The 17,119-nt window shown below is 34.4% G+C and overlaps 1 protein-coding gene across 2 annotated transcripts in view; it reads right to left on the bottom strand.

Annotated features, from left to right (window-relative positions):
* Nucleotides 1-17,119, bottom strand: part of LOC111043270 (sodium/bile acid cotransporter 5) — a 43,918-nt gene that overhangs the window by 16,238 nt on the left and 10,561 nt on the right. For both annotated transcript variants that reach the window (XM_039436280.1, XM_039436279.1), the window contains exons 2-3: nucleotides 4,939-5,325; nucleotides 227-438 (exon numbers count right to left, since the gene is read on the bottom strand). In XM_039436280.1, the coding sequence (XP_039292214.1) occupies nucleotides 227-438; nucleotides 4,939-5,320 (594 nt within the window). In that variant the 5' untranslated portion in view covers nucleotides 5,321-5,325. The remainder of the gene's footprint in view (nucleotides 1-226; nucleotides 439-4,938; nucleotides 5,326-17,119) is intronic.

Genomic DNA, 17,119 nt, shown 5'->3' with positions numbered 1-17,119 from the left:
TGAAAATTGGGAGGTCAGGCGAGTGGAAGCTTGTAGAAGGAGCGGGACTAGATGGACTAAGGTTAGAAAGAAGGCATTCTCAGAGAGAATGAAGGCATACTTGGAAGAGAAAAAACTTAGAGTACCCAGAAATTTAGTTCATAGACGTACTTAGCGACTTCCATTATGTGAGCCAGACGCAAATAATAATAAATACAATATTTTTACCCACTATAATTCAACTTACAATCGGCATAACGATGAACTGACAGAAGACGCCAATAGCCGGGCCGATTGGTCGTTTAATGGTTTGCATGAGAACCTCCAAGTCGAGAGCACAGCCGAAGTTTATGTAGAGAATAAAAACGAGAACAATCACACTTATAAGGAACATTCGGTCGATCGGACGTTCCTGTCTCACAACTGTAAATTTTGCCGTCTTCTCGGACTCTCGAATTTCTGCAATCAACAACAAACGTTATTTCATTTATAGGCTACTCAATCATTAAACTAATTCGTGATGAGGAATTTATTAGGAATGTGTAATTATGCCAAATAGTAGAATATATCATTTATAACTTGGAATATTGATTAATAATAATAAATAAAATATAAAAATACAACATCCCAGTGTTTTATTATAATTAAAAATATACCGTTTTTGATTTTTTAAAAGATTGATTTACTGTAGTAGGATCAAACACAATAATGCCAACTTAAATCAAACGTTATACAGCCAACTCAGATCTAAAGTTATTGGGGTTGATGAAATATTATTATTCTAAAGATTTCAAAATTAAAGAAAAAGATCCAGGAAGTAGGAGATGCTATGAAGAATTTTGGATAGGTGTTATAATTTAACATCTCAAGTTTAATAAGATTAATAGTGATAAATTTAGTTTGTCAGTTTACATGGGTATTCATCTAGTATCTGTATCACTATATTGGTGTATCTGTATCAGGAATTGCATTTCACTATTCTACTGATCAAGATTTTAGTTAGACCTATAAAATAAGATTTGAGTAATTCTTCTTCAATACCAGTAGATATCGTGATAAATAGTAAGAAACAATCAACAAAATAATAGATTATAATTTCTCACGCTCAATGTGAACTCATATCTAATACTAACATATATTGTATTGAATGACTGCATCGAATAATATTTATAGAGTTATGTATGTACTTTGATGGATCAAGTTATTTATTCCAATACAGACTACATCAATATGAATGATAAACATTACAGTTATGTTGTGTACGATGTTGTGGTATTTTCTCCATAATGAAAAGACAAACTGAAATTGTCAATAACTTTTATCCTTGAATTATTGTATGAAGTCACATTCCTTCATTACCCGCAAGTCCCTTATGTCTTCAAGTAGTGGAAAGTTAATAGTGTTTTCCATTTCAATAGCAAATCCGTAAATTATATTTCCTATGATAATCAATTTACCTTGAACAATAATTTATTCACAACTGTTTGTGAATTACACGATTACAATACATTATTATTACCATTATTATGAAAGACAGAATTTAAGAACTTACAACTATTCAATTCATGAACTATATTTTTCTTGTGCCAGTTCTCGAATGGACACTCTTGGGCGACTGTCCCGGCTATCTTAAAGCTGGATTCCTACATATCAGTATCAGTTTAGGTGTACGGTACAGTGGATGAATTATTCCCATGAATCATAATGGGACCATTCCCACTCAGCCTGAACTATGAAGTATGATGGATAGTCCCATTACAACTAATATTTTCCTACAGTTACGTTGAAAAGTGGCCATTGCTGCACTGATTACAGAACACAAAGAATCACTTTTCCGCTCTAGTGCGGGAAAAATTTTTCTGCACTCCAGATTTGCAACATGGTAACGCAAAATACTCAGTAGGTTATATGGAGCAACAGTGCAGCAAAATCAAAATGAAGTTGGTAACAGTGACTGCTGTGGCTGCTATAGTGAGCAGAGGTGCAACCAATCACAACGCGCTAATTATTATTCATTATATATTATAACCAAGGACAACGAGGACTTTAGGATTTTAGGATTAAGGTTTTTATCAATAATAAAATTACACAAAAACATTTGATGCATTTCAGGCAATTTTACCCATAATTACCCACTTTTCATATTCAATGGTAACTGTAGGAGAAACTTAATGTGAAATACGTGCGCAAAGTTCCTCTGCTGCACTCAAGAAACCATTCCGCCCTCGCCTACGGCTCGGGCGTAAACGTTTCTTTCGGTGCAGCAAACTGACACTTTGCGCACTAGTTGCACAAATAACTATTTCACTGTACCAGACAAGTACACTCATACTGATATGTGAGTCCGCCTGTCGTCATGTCAGAGGCTCAATCGGTGACGTGCTATCTGAAAACTCTGTTACCAGACTTACTTTTATTGCCTACTTTAGAGATAATGAATCTGGATGCAGATGCTTATGATTCTCCTTTAATAGACTGTGTTATCTGTAATGATATAAATAATTTCGCTAACATTGATGCTGACAAATCGACGGCGTTTAGGGTTATCCACCAAAACATTCGTAGTTATAATAAAAACTTTGATTCTTTCGTAGTTCTTTTGCAAGGGCTTCAAGTAAAATGTCATAGTATTATCCTTACGGAAGCTTGGCTTAAGGATGATAGCGATTTAAATAACATTCATGGATACACTCTGCATAGGTCCTATAATAATTTAAATAGTAGCGATGGTATTGTCGTCTATATTGATAGTAGCCTATCCGTTACTTGCAGTCAGCTGTTGCTGGGTGGAGTGGCCACGAGCCTATCTCTTAATTTCAATTGGGAGGGGGTTAAATTCAATCTGTTGGCCGTTTATCGTAGTCCTAATTCCAGCTTTCCACGGTTCATCGAGGGTCTCTCTGCGTACTATGATAATGAATTTCGCCATTCCAAATTATGTATATTGGTGGAGATATTAATTGCGATCTTCTACAGCCTAATCCTTATCCATTACGTGACGATTATTTGGACACGCTATGTGAGGCAAATCTGATACCGTGCATAGAGAACATTACAAGACCGGACAGTAATAGCTGCTTAGACCATTTTTTTCTAAGACGGATTAGTGAATTTGTTGCAAAATCAGTAGTAATAGAATCAGCTGTGACAGATCATTTTGCTACATGTATTATACTTCACACCCGAGAAAACAAAAGACCTGAACAACGGGAGGTAAAGTTAATACGTAACTGGTCCAATATCAACCTTTCTAAATCTCATCAAAACTGGGATCACGTAACAGCTGTAACTGATCTAAACACATCCTCAATTAATTTTATCAGTACCTTACAAAATATAATATCATCCAATACTGTTGAAGTTGTTAATAACGCAAAAAATTCGAGGCTAAAACCATGGATCACTTATAATTTGGTTAACTCAATCCGCAATAGAGACAAACTTAGAAAACAGTCACAAAATCAACCTTTCAACCTGGCTCTAAAAAATAGATATATACAGTATAGAAATGTCCTTCACTCAACTATAAAACGAGCTAAATTCACTTATTATGAAATACCTAAAATATAGCGTGTTTCAAAAAGGACTATAAGCTTTGATTATTCCATAGAAATATTCAAAAAAGCTGTATTTAGTGTTGTTACAAAGGGTGTTGTTACCTCAAGTTTTTATTAAAATAGTTAGAAAGTACAAAATCGCGAAATAACAAGCACGGGCTTTTACGTTAAAAATGCCTTCCTCCACAGGACCCAAGAGTGCTACAACAGCCCAGCCTATCCAAGATAAACAAATGGATAGTTTTGGAATAATTTTTACAACAGTATTCGATGCTAAATATCGATAAGAATGATCAACAACGAAATTTTTACTTGATGACATTTTTAAACACAAACTGACATCCATGATCATGAAGGCTTTGATCCAGTGGAGGAAGTCATTTCCAATTCAACCTCCGGTAGCACTTGTTATGGTGCAATTTCGCACTATCAAACTATTCTAATAAGAACTTGAAGTGTTTTCCTTTGAGACAACGTTTAAACCAGCTCTATACAGGTGTCGCACGAAAGGTGTAACAGACGAAGACCATAGACTCTACATCAAATTTGCAACAACAATTTTTAGTATAATTTTCTTATGTCGACCTTGGTTTTCGAGATATACTGATTTTTTATATTTTTGGGAAACGTCAACAACTGGAAAAGTGCCAAAATCGAAATCTAATTCTAAAGATATGTTTGAAATGAAGAAGAAATTTCCAATATGCTTCATATAATTTGTTCCTTTGTTTGGAGTTTTCGAACTTGTTCAAACTGTTTCACATTGAGCTTCTTTCAAATTTGAGCGCTCATGAAACGTTCAAGAACGTCCAACAAAGAAACACATTATACAAATCTTATACGAAATTTCTTCCTCTTTCCAACCATAGAATTAGATTTTGGCTGATCGTTTTCCAGAAGTTTTTTCTTTCCAAACATATCCTTAGAATTAGAGCTTGAATGATAGTTTTCTAGTTATTGACGTTTTTAAAAAATATCGAAAAACCTCGAAAACTAAGGTTGATATAAAAAAATTTACTGGCCATTATTGTTGCAAATTTCATGTAGAATCTATGGTCTTCGGCTGTTTAATTATTTATCATTCATTTATTTATTCAATCATCTAACACAACTTCCAGAAAAGTACCGCAGGCTCGAGCCCAAAACGGTTACAATTATAATTTTATTCAACAGTCCAAATGTAGGTTATGAGTCACTTTTACATTTTTGAAATACACACTGCAGTTTACAATCCAATACAAACGAAAAACACAGATTATTGATAATAAAAGTACATATGAAATGAATTAAATCAATAGCAAACTATTGAAAGTGTTACACATTTTGTGGGACACCTTGTATATTTTTTCATGAATTATCAAAGTTGTAAATTTATTTGTGACATTGAACATCAACGACTCACCTGAATCCTTTTCGAAGACGGCTTTGACGCTGGCGTAGCCAAGAAAATTGGCGCTGACATTGAACACCGACATGAACGTCATATTGTTAATCTGGTGCGTGTTGATGAACACATCCTTGGCAGGCACGGAAACGACGCCAGGCCTATCACTTAGCAGATAGAAGTTGCCACGCTGCTTGTCGTCCGGCGTGAAATCGCTCGATTGGTAGATGACGGTGAGCGGCGCCGTCTCCGACATCGGCAGCTGGATGTTGTCGGTCGGGATGAAGTCGACCGTCAGCTTGGATGCAGACACGTGCATGATGCTGCACGACAGCAGCCACAGCGGCAACAGCACCAGCAGGTACATGATGATCGTGTGAACCGGCCATAGTGGACACATCGTTCCTGTCAACACAAACCAAAATCGTCATCGTTATTGGTGCTCTAGAATAGTAGCCTATAAGGTGCTCATCAAATAATTATTACTCAATATAAAACGTTATCCTTATGAGGCTGGTAGGACATGCATGATATACATTACATTGTGTGATACACATTATATTCAATTGCTATTGGGGGTTTTCATCACAAACGCTTTATTCTTACAGGGACTTTGAATTCATTTTACCTACATTAATCTTCGGAGTTTTGATCACGAGTGATTCCGATAATCTCTCTCTAACCACATGCTTACAGCGCACACTAAACATCCACAAGCAATATTTCATAACATTTCTCCTGCCCTCTTATGCTTGCCGCTAACGGTAGAACGTACACATGTGTACACATTGGTACCCATATCGTCATACATTGTTGTTGCATCACACCGCAAGGCTTAGAGCAGAAGTTTTTGAGGTTAGGTTTTTGTATCACCGATTTTTCGTTGTTTATTTTTTTATTCGCTGTTCTATTTAAAGTAAACATTCAAAGGTTAACATTCTCTTTTATGTGCACGTTTTATACATAAAAAAATACGTTATTTCGGTCAAAATGTGAAATAAGTGAAAATGAATGATGGTGCTAGATTTTCAAAAAACGAAATTCTTACTGCTAGGGATTCAATTGTTTATTGAATAAGGCGGCTGCATTCTCTTTTCTAGTAAAGAGAACCTTTTTTTGGGAGGCTCGCTTTCTAGTAATAGAATATATACGAGAAAATAATAGAATATAAATATAACTTGAAAAAAATATAAATAACAACCATAATTCGTTCAATTTACTTTAAGGTGGATTGGACTACATTATGGGCCTTTGGGGGGCCTGGGGGTCTACATATTGGGCAAGATGTCTAATTATCGTCTGAACAGGAAATTTAATAGATGACCACTTGGCTAAATTTCTAATCGGATTATCATGGTTCGAAGACAAATAACAAACACAACAAATAATAGAGTAAGAAATTTTCATACAATCAAGGTTTACAATCTTACTATTTTTAGGTATTTTCTATTTTTGGGTGAAAAGTAGTTAATTCCGATTTTAAGATGGAAAAATGTCAAACTTTTGCACTTAGAACACTGTTAAAGTCTAAATTGCCAAATTTCGAGGTTCAATACTCTTAAATTGAAAGAACCTTCAAGTTGAGGGTAATAATTGTCAATCTATTATTGACTACTGGCAAGTTGGTATAGTAGGCTAGTCGAGGTAATGTAAGTGGGTAGTAGTAGTAATAGAGAAGCAGACACTTACTAGAAGATAATGCAAGCCTTCCTGGCTCTACACAAAATGGATATGACCTTAAGACCTATCGCTTACTTTTATTGCAGTGACTAGTTAGTGAACTGATTTTAACCTCAAGCTCAAGTTTATATTAACCTCAAGAATTGATACGTTTTCCAAGTTTAGTGTTTGATCTCCATTCATAAATTTTATACATTACATTGTGTGATACACATTATATTCAATTGCTATTGGGGGTTTTCATCACAAACGCTTTATTCTTACAGGAACTTTGAATTCATTTTACCCACATTAGTCTTCGGAGTTTTGATCACGAGTGATTCCGATAATCTCTCTCTAACCACATGCTTACAGCGCACACTAAACATCCACAAGCAATATTTCATAACATTTCTCCTGCCCTCTTATGCTTGCCGCTAACGGTAGAACGTACACATGTGTACACATTGGTACCCATATCGTCATACATTGTTGTTGCATCACACCGCAAGGCTTAGAGCAGAAGTTTTTGAGGTTAGGTTTTTGTATCACCGATTTTTCGTTGTTTATTTTTTTATTCGCTGTTCTATTTAAAGTAAACATTCAAAGGTTAACATTCTCTTTTATGTGCACGTTTTATACATAAAAAATACGTTATTTCGGTCAAAATGTGAAATAAGTGAAAATGAATGATGGTGCTAGATTTTCAAAAAACGAAATTCTTACTGCTAGGGATTCAATTGTTTATTGAATAAGGCGGCTGCATATGGCGCTTTGCGCTTGGGTTCTCTTTTCTAGTAAAGAGATCCTTTTTTTGGGAGGCTCGCTTTCTAGTAATAGAATATATACGAGAAAATAATAGAATATAAATATAACTTGAAAAAAATATAAATAACAACCATAATTCGTTCAATTTACTTTAAGGTGGATTGGACTACACTTTGGGGGGCCTGGGGGTCTACATATTGGGCAAGATGTCTAATTATCGTCTGAACAGGAAATTTAATAGATGACCACTTGGCTAAATTTCTAATCGGATTATCATGGTTCGAAGACAAATAACAAACACAACAAATAATAGAGTAAGAAATTTTCATACAATCAAGGTTTACAATCTTACTATTTTTAGGTATTTTCTATTTTTGGGTGAAAAGTAGTTAATTCCGATTTTAAGATGGAAAAATGTCAAACTTTTGCACTTAGAACACTGTTAAAGTCTAAATTGCCAAATTTCGAGGTTCAATACTCTTAAATTGAAAGAACCTTCAAGTTGAGGGTAATAATTGTCAATCTATTATTGACTACTGGCAAGTTGGTATAGTAGGCTAGTCGAGGTAATGTAAGTGGGTAGTAGTAGTAATAGAGAAGCAGACACTTACTAGAAGATAATGCAAGCCTTCCTGGCTCTACACAAAATGGATATGACCTTAAGACCTATCGCTTACTTTTATTGCAGTGACTAGTTAGTGAACTGATTTTAACCTCAAGCTCAAGTTTATATTAACCTCAAGAATTGATACGTTTTCCAAGTTTAGTGTTTCATCTCCATTCATAAATTTTATAAAATACATTGTGAAAATCAATCAGCCTATCAAGGTTCATGTGGATTATAAGTCCTAGCAAATTTCGAGAAATGCATTACTGTATTCAATTTTATGTAAAACATGTCTAAAATGTAGGCCTATTCAATGTCTTACGTAATCAATATTCTAATTCATTAGTTCATCTAAAAATTATTGCAAATTTCCAGAACACTCATCAAAACGAGAAATCTTTTCAAGAAGCATCAGTTTCCGTTTAACTTCAAGAGCTTCTCTGAAGTATTCTATTGAAAGAAGTTCATTCACTGGAACGATCACGATTCTTTCCTTAATTCTCAACAATAACAGGAGAGAAACACAATGGCTGGGCTTTCAATGGTCTGGTCATATTCATCATTCGCATATTAAATCCTGGCAAGGAAATAACATTGAAAACGTTCCAAGACTTAATTCCAAGGAAACAGGTTCAAGGAGAATATTTTTATAGAGATATTTAAAAGCGATCATATCTTGCCAGCGAGTGAGAAAATGAAAGGATAGTATAATCAGTTGAGTGTTCCAGCTTCGTCCTTGGACTTTACATAGGATACATCCCTAGTTTGATACATCCTTAAAATTGCAAATAACGAGGAAACTATTTCTATATGTTGTAGAGGAGCAGAATACCAAACATTACAGGAGAATATTCCGACAACTGTATCTCTACAGAACATCTCTATTTAATATACAAAATAGAGATCAAAGAAAAATTTAAATAATCAGGAAAATTTGTGGATTCCGCTTTGAGCTTCATTCAAACATGTAACATGTGAAAGAGAGCATACCATACAAATCATAAGATTGGAGAATAAGCACGCATCAATGTCACAATAAAAGCGGAAATATTTTCTCTCTTTGCCATGGAAAAGCGATGGAAAAATGATGAGATAGAGTGAATAGTTTGAGATTTTGTGACTCAAGAGCGAACTTTTCTCTAATTTCAAAACTTTACACATTTTTTTGTACTTTAATTATTGAAGAAATTTGCAAAATAATTTGATTATCGATGATGCCAATAATAAAATCTTGATGGTAAAATGTCATGAACAATGTTTAGGGAAATATCTCTGTATAGTTTCTCCTTTTCAATTCAGTCTGAAACAGATTTAAAACTTCAATACTGTATTCAAAGTTAACAACATTTCAATCAGCCATTTGGATTGTAAAGAGACTTGATTCAAGATTGATAATTTCAAGACAGTACAAAATAAGGTCACACATGGAGGTCAAGCCAAATTCAAAATAAGCTCAACTCAGCATTAGCAACGCATAGAATCGAAAATCACCTGAATAATGTATGTGTAATGAATTATGAATAGACCCGTCCCGTCACCAAGGAAGACTACATGTTTACAAAATGTGTTTGAAAGGAAAAAACGTCAAGAAATATAGCTGCCAAACCGTCAGGAATAAAATATTCAATCGTTAAACATTACTTGTAAGTCTTTGACTTTACTGCGTCTTTTGAAAGGCTTCAGGGAGAGGAAGACTTCCCTTTGTCAGCTGAAAACTTCCTCTATATTATCTACCACAAAATCTTTTTATCCATAATGTGTTATCCCAACCTTTATTTCATTTATCGACCTCATTTCCATCTATTTTCTCGATTACCCTATATTTTTACAATTATACTTCTACATTCTAATTTTTCAACTCATTTAATATTATACAATAATTACTATTACAAATTTATTGGAGGACCTATCATAATCCTCTTCAATTTCTAACTATATATTACTTTCCTTTCCCTATTACCATAGGTAAGGAAAGTATTGCTTTCCGTAAAAATTAAGGTACCCCAATTTCTAAATTTCTGTAAGTTTCAAGGTCCCCTGGGTCCAAAAAAGTGGTTTTTGGGTATTGGTCTGTATGTATGTGTATGTGTATGTGTGTGTGTGTGTGTGTGTGTGTGTGTGTGTGTGTGTGTGTGTGTGTATGAGTGTATGTGCGTCTGTGTACACGATATCTCATCTCCCAATTAACGGAATGACTTGAAATTTGGAACTTAAGGTCCTTACACTATAAGGATCCGACACGAACATTTTCGATCAAATGCAATTCAAGATGGCGGCTAAAATGGCGAAAATGTTGTCAAAAACAGGGTTTTTCGTGATTTTCTCGAAAACGGCTCCAACGATTTTGATCAAATTCATACCTAGAAAATTCATTGATAAGCTCTATCAACTGTCACCAGCTGGCTCAGATCTTAGAAAAGTAGACATGAGATGCGCGGGAACACTAGCGTCACTTGATCAATTTTCATAACGGCAAGGAAAGTTGTGTGAGTGCACCACACCAGATTTTTTTACCTTATCTTTTGTCTCCCTATCATGTACTTATTGTACAATAAAGAATAAAGAATTTCCACTTCTATAGTGAGGTCCACGTTATAATGACTTTGGTTTTGCTATCCTTATCTATCATTCGACAAAGCCGGTGGTACTATCCTTTTCTAGGTCCACAACGATGCCAATTATGTTTTTGCCAGTGTAGAATAGTTATTTGTGCAAGTAGTGCGCAAAGTTACAGTTTGCTGCACCGAAAGAATGGAATGGTTTGCGGAATGGTTCTTGAGTGCAGCAGAGGAACTTTGCGCACGTATTTCACATTAAGTTTTTCCTACAGTTACCATTGAATATGAAAAGTGGGTAATTATGGTAAAATTGCCTGAAATGCATCAAATGTTTTTCTGTGTAATTTTATTATTGATAAAAACCTTAATCCTAAAATCCTAAAGTCCTCGTTGTCCTCCATTATAATATCTACTTAATAATTAGCGCGTTGTGCTTGGTTGCACCTCTGCTCACTATAGCAGCCACAGCAGTCACTGTTACCAACTTCATTTTGATTTTGCTGCACTGTTGCAGCAAGGCCGTACCCAGAAAAAAATTTCGGGGGGGGGTTGTGATACTAGGCGGGGTCCGGAGGGCCCAATAAAACCTTTCAACTAGTAGTTCTGTGAACAGTAGACCTCGCGCTCAGTAAGTTACATTGACCTGTTATGTTTTCTCAAAAAATAATAAATAATTTATCAATTTGAAATGTCTAGAAAAAATCCTAAATAAATATAGAGCTTTCTGTCCTATCGTACCGTGATGTGTCGTCCCGGAATGTGAGTGTTAGCGCTGTTGTCAGGTCTGGCTGTCGTCGATACGCCAATTCCATCAACCCATCAGAGAACATTCTGTGTTGTCGTGTTGGCGAAAAATCGGTGTGTTGAAATTAACAAAATAAACTAACATAATGCTGATTTCCTACAAACTTCATTTCTCACTTTTCATGATTTTAGGAATCAATTTCTTTTCAATAATATTTGTTGCAATTTTGATCATCAGATTAAAAAAGAAAAATGTAGAAAAAAATGTTCTCTATCATTAACTCCAAACTCTGAACTAGAATCATGGCCTCAGCTATGGAAAGACAAAGTTAGTAGACAACTGTCTACTAACGTTGATGGAAAGATACATTTTCAAGATGTTCGATGTTTTTGAACGGGTTGTATTATAGTCCACTAGACAGCTGATTTATGATGAATAATTATTCTATAGTCTGATTTTCACGGTAATATTGGCGTATGAAGGAGGCTCCTTTTTCCTTTTATATTATCCTTGAAATGCAAAATTTCCAAAAACCTTGTATATACGTCGACCCGAAATTTAAAAAGGAACATACTTGCAAATTTCATGAAAATCTATCACCGCGTTTTGCCGTAAATGCGCAACATATAAACATTTAAACATATAAGAGAAATGCCAAACCGTCGACTTGAATCTTAGACCTCACTTCGCTCGGTCAAAAATTGTCAAATAACCATTTTCCCAACCATTATGTTTTTATTGACAAAACGAAGTCAGGGAAATACTTTTATTTTCTTTTTGACCTTCACGGATAAAAATTTGATAATTCATACATTGTTACATGGTTATCTCTCTCAACTACATTTTTATGTAATAACGATCACTTGTGTTCATCATACTTTTAATTTGAGGTACGGTATGGTAAAACCTATTCTTTAAGATTTCAACGTTTAAGATTTCTACAATACCCTCCATGCGCCATCCCTCCAATGTACACTAGTGATTTTGACTACTTGTTTATGTACTAGCCACATAACAAGTAGGCTACCCAGTCGAGATAGCCAGTAACAATATGCTAAGGTTATAAGTGTGTATCTGTGATGTTTGAAAAATGAAAAACCTATTTATTTTATGCATTTAAGAAAATTGTGTTACTGTTTTGGATCCATGACAAGAGTTTTAAACACTGTCCTCAAAAAAATTCTTTTTCTGTTTTAATGTTCATAATAACGTATACAGAGTGTTCTGAAAAAAGGTGCCCATAAGTCAGAGCGTGATTCCTTACATAGAAGAAAAAAAGTACTAATTAAGATAGGTCCGAAAATGCTTGGTTACCAAGTTATACAGAGTGGAAGATTTCGTCTGAATTTCTTTGCCCCTGCTGAAACGAAGCCCTACGGGTATTTGTTGGCTGTTAATTAAGATGTAAAATTTAGTGTACTTTATGTAAAATGAACTAAGGAATTGAATAAAACCGTTTCCAGACCTGCAGCTAAATTTCAAGGTATGTGACGAAATACGCAAAACTTGGTCCCGAAAAAACATGTTCCTCTAAGGTTTGAAGCAGATTCACTATGTTAAATGTACAATAAACACAGAATATTTTCTACATACTTTTTACTAGAAATTGTTTTGAACTTCGAACTCTTCTTTATTTACCTATGAAAATAATCAAATAATACTTGGGTAATTTAGTTCCTATGTACTTGAAAATTTTTATTTTTGGGAAAATTTCGGGGGGGGGTTCCAACCCCTGTGACCCCCCCTGGGTACGGCCTTGCTGTTGCTCCATATAACCTACTAAGTATTTTGCGTTGCCATGTTGCAAATCTGGAGTGCAGAAAAATTTTTCCCGCACTAGAGCGGAAAAGTGATTCTTTGCGTTCTGTAATCAGTGCAGCAATGGTCACTTTTCAACGAAAGTGTAGGAAAATATAATTAATTGATGCAAAGAATCGGTATCGCTATTCTCCTATCCTTTATCACTGCCATTATAACGTGGGCCTCACTATATATCAAATCTCATATAAATTATTGTTACGGGAATGAAGTCATTTCAACGTTTTATAGTGTCGGCCACTTCATTTTTATTTAAAATCCGTGTAATTATCCTTTATGTACTGTAAAGTATCGTTGAATTAGAATGTATTTACTTCCATTTTCCAACAAATAATCCACCAACGTAAGCAAAGATTGTTAATCTCCTTATCCTACAAGTTACAAAATTTCATAGAATCCGTAAACTTGTTTGGAGGATGTAATTTATGCATACTAGGAAAGGCTAGCTGAGCAGTTGAGAGGAATATAAGACACTCTTCGATCAAAAGATGATTTACAGCTCCACTGGATTGTGATGAGTATTTTGAAAACACTGTGACACAGGATATTAACAAATCATTTCATAGCATAATGAATATCTAAAAAACCATGCGATCGTAGAAATCGTAAGAATTATAGATAAGAATGAAGGAAATAGGGGCAGTATAAGGAAAAGTGTACCAGAATTACTCAACATTTTTCTAAAAATATTGTAATAACAGTTAGGATAAAGTCTGGGGTTTATATTCCAATCATTTTAAATAATACGTGTATGTCTTAATAGATGAATAAATAATACTTTTGAGAATATTTCTCATGGTTCATCTCAATGTAAAAATGTACCTTTTCCTGAGATCTTATATTTCTTCATTTTTTTATCCATGATACAAATTATCTTCTTCCTCAACTTTTCCTTCAACATCATCATCAAAATCTCAAAATTTCTTCATGTCCTCCTCCTCCTTCTCTTATACCCCAATATTATATGGTGAAACAAATAATGCTATTACATGGAATCGGATTAAGTGCCTTCCACCTGCCAGCCTGCATCTCGTAATTTTCCATCAGCAAAGAAACAATTTGTCACCGATTACGATTACAGCATGATTTTAAATTAGTTGTTAGCCGAGTGGGAAGTAGGAAGCGGTCAAACGACTGGTGGTTCGGAAACCAAATGCATTTCAGACGGGAAGTGAAATTTAACGTCTTCAAACCGGATTTCTTGTGGATGAGCAACTGAGATCAGAGCTCGATGACTCTTGGAATGCAGCCACTGCAACTATGATATTCCATTCTATCCAGCAGACATATTGATTTCATAAACTTGTTTCACATACTTGTTGTACAAGTACTTGTTAATTGTTTGAGGTCTAGAGCATGAAAATAGATAAAAGATAGCACAAGGTCAGTGAGCAAGTAATTCATGATAAGAAGCAGACATAATAAGACCTACTAAACACAACTAATTGAAAACTGTGTTATTTTTAACAAGCTAGATCATTGCCATTTCAAGAACAGACTAACCTGAATGTTTAATCAATGGATTAATTATCATGCATTCATTAAAACGGTTCAATACGAGGGAAAAATGAAGGATAGTATAGTTGAATGCATTGATTAGAAAAACTTAGGTTTTCCGTGTACATATAGAATAAAATAGAAGAAAGAGAAGGAGTAGGAGAAGGATTCAAATGAATTAGTTTTATTGAAATACATGTAAAAACACATCACATTACATACGTCATATCACTATAAGAATATATCGGTACTACCTGTCTGGACAATTAGTCTGTTTGATGTGTGCAATTGTAAGTAGGAGTAAAGTTTTGTAAAAAATACATGAGGAAAACCAAAAATAATATAAGAAACAATAAAGTGGAATATTGCTGTTTATAACAAGAAAAAAATTATGGGTGAAATGTAGTTTTAATCCAACAGAGACTGGGGACTTTATTCGTCAATAGTAATAGTGAGGAGAAAATATTACAGAAGAACAACAAGAACAAGATGGAGACGTTTTGAACAAGACGGTTCACGTCAGAGCGTTATGTAAGAAGAGAGAATTTCTTTGTATGGTCACATCAAGATGACACTGTAAACCAGATTAGCAGCTCAAGAATGAAGAAGAGAAACCAACTTGAACTTAAGAATTGAGAACAATAAGCTAGGCGAATCAAGGAAGTAGAACAATATGGAGAAACATGAAAAATCAAGAAACTGAAGGGAATGTTCAGACGTTGGAAAAAGTTTAATGAAAGTGTTCATAAAAGTTTATATCTGATGCCACCAAACGGTTCATCTACTTTTCAAGATTAAGACAAGTTATCAAAATAATGTTACAGCTATTTAGACAAGAATATATAATTCATTCTAAAATATAGTTCACCAATGAATTTTCTAGTATAAAACTTGTATCAAGAAGGACTAGTGTATTTTATGTGAATTATGAAACTAAAGAATTCTATATTTACAAACAGATAAGTTATGCCAGTATTTTATTGGTACGAACTCTAACTAATGAGAAGTTCATTGATTAAAAATTATACATTTGTTAGAGAGATATATAAAACAAGAAATCTTGAAAGAATTTAATCTATAAGTATATTAAATTTACTACTTGGGCCATAAAGTAAAGTAAATTCGTATGGCTTTTGTTGGTGGGGAGTCCCTTGCGGGAAGGTCCCACCGCCTGAATATATAATTTAAGCCGTCAATGGGCCTTACGACTGTCATACTTCAGCCGGGACCGACAGTTTAACGTGCCCATCCGATAACACGGGAGTGATCCGGTTAAAAAACTTTTGGTATTAAGAGGGTTTGAACCCGGGATCTCCATGCTGCTACGCAGGCACTCTATCCACTAGACCACGGATCACTCCATGGGTCATAACGAACTCATTAGTTTTACTTTTTTTATTCAATATCAACTTCATAGCAAGGAACATGGAATACTAGGTATGTATTCTAGGCACATTCGTATATAGAAGGTTTGGCGTATGGTATCAAAAAGTAAAATAGTAATTATCTGGTCATGGACCAATTAGTTCGTGACATATAACAGGAAAACTGTGTGTGAGTTATGGAATCTCACTTTGAAGCTAATTACCGACTAAACAGTATAGACTATGAAAAAATGAAAGCTAACTTTCACTTTCAAAAATTTGAACCTGGACCATGTAAGCCTAATAAATAAGACAAACTACAGACTTTTAAACTGTAATTGTAATAGAAAAATGTGCTTATGTAATTGGAAATACTCAGTGTCGAATACCAATTAGATTATGAATAGTGCATTGATAATATCCGTATGAATTCTATATCGATTGAAAATTGCAATTAACTTTGTAAGTCACAGAGAGGTTTTATATCCTGGAGTATTTATTTTGTTAAGTATATTTTTTCAAGTAATTCATTAATTCAAGTAAAATCTATGTATTGTGTCAACCCATCCAAGTATCAAGTAGTATTTTCACAAGATGTATCCACTGAGAATAGAAGTATTTTATTCTATTATATTCACACTGGGTGAATCACCTATCAGTGAGAGGTCCAATTTAGTAAGTCATCGTCAGTAATGGAACAAACAATTTACATGGAGGGAATGATATTGTACATATTTCGAACATGCATTTCATTGTACATGGAGAGATATTGAATAGCGTCAATAAGAAAGACAATGAAGGTGTACTTTCTGATACAGAGCAGAGCACAGTGGTAGAGCGGAGAGAGCTAGCAGGGTAAACAAAAAACATAATATACAATTGCTTATGTACTTGCCGAAACTTTGCGGTTTAGAAGTGAGAGTTAAGAAGCATTGAGACAAGGTCACAGGACCAAAATAGTTTCTAAAAAACTTTTTTAAAGCGTTCTCTCCAGTAAGGAATAAAACGTAAGAACATTATTATGGAATAAACTGCAGTTTTTTAGTCTGTGTTTAAAAAATAGACTTGTAGAAGACTCCTAAACTCATTAAACTTTAAAAAACTCTTTTAAATTCAAAGCCATTGAAAAACTCTATCGATAAAATTTACGTGTAGATTGGAAACTAAGAAATACATATAATTG

This window comes from Nilaparvata lugens, chromosome 10 (genome assembly GCF_014356525.2).
Source record: "Nilaparvata lugens isolate BPH chromosome 10, ASM1435652v1, whole genome shotgun sequence".
NCBI classification, from domain to species: Eukaryota; Metazoa; Arthropoda; class Insecta; order Hemiptera; family Delphacidae; genus Nilaparvata; species Nilaparvata lugens.
This window is presented reverse-complemented; position numbering and strand designations above follow the sequence as displayed.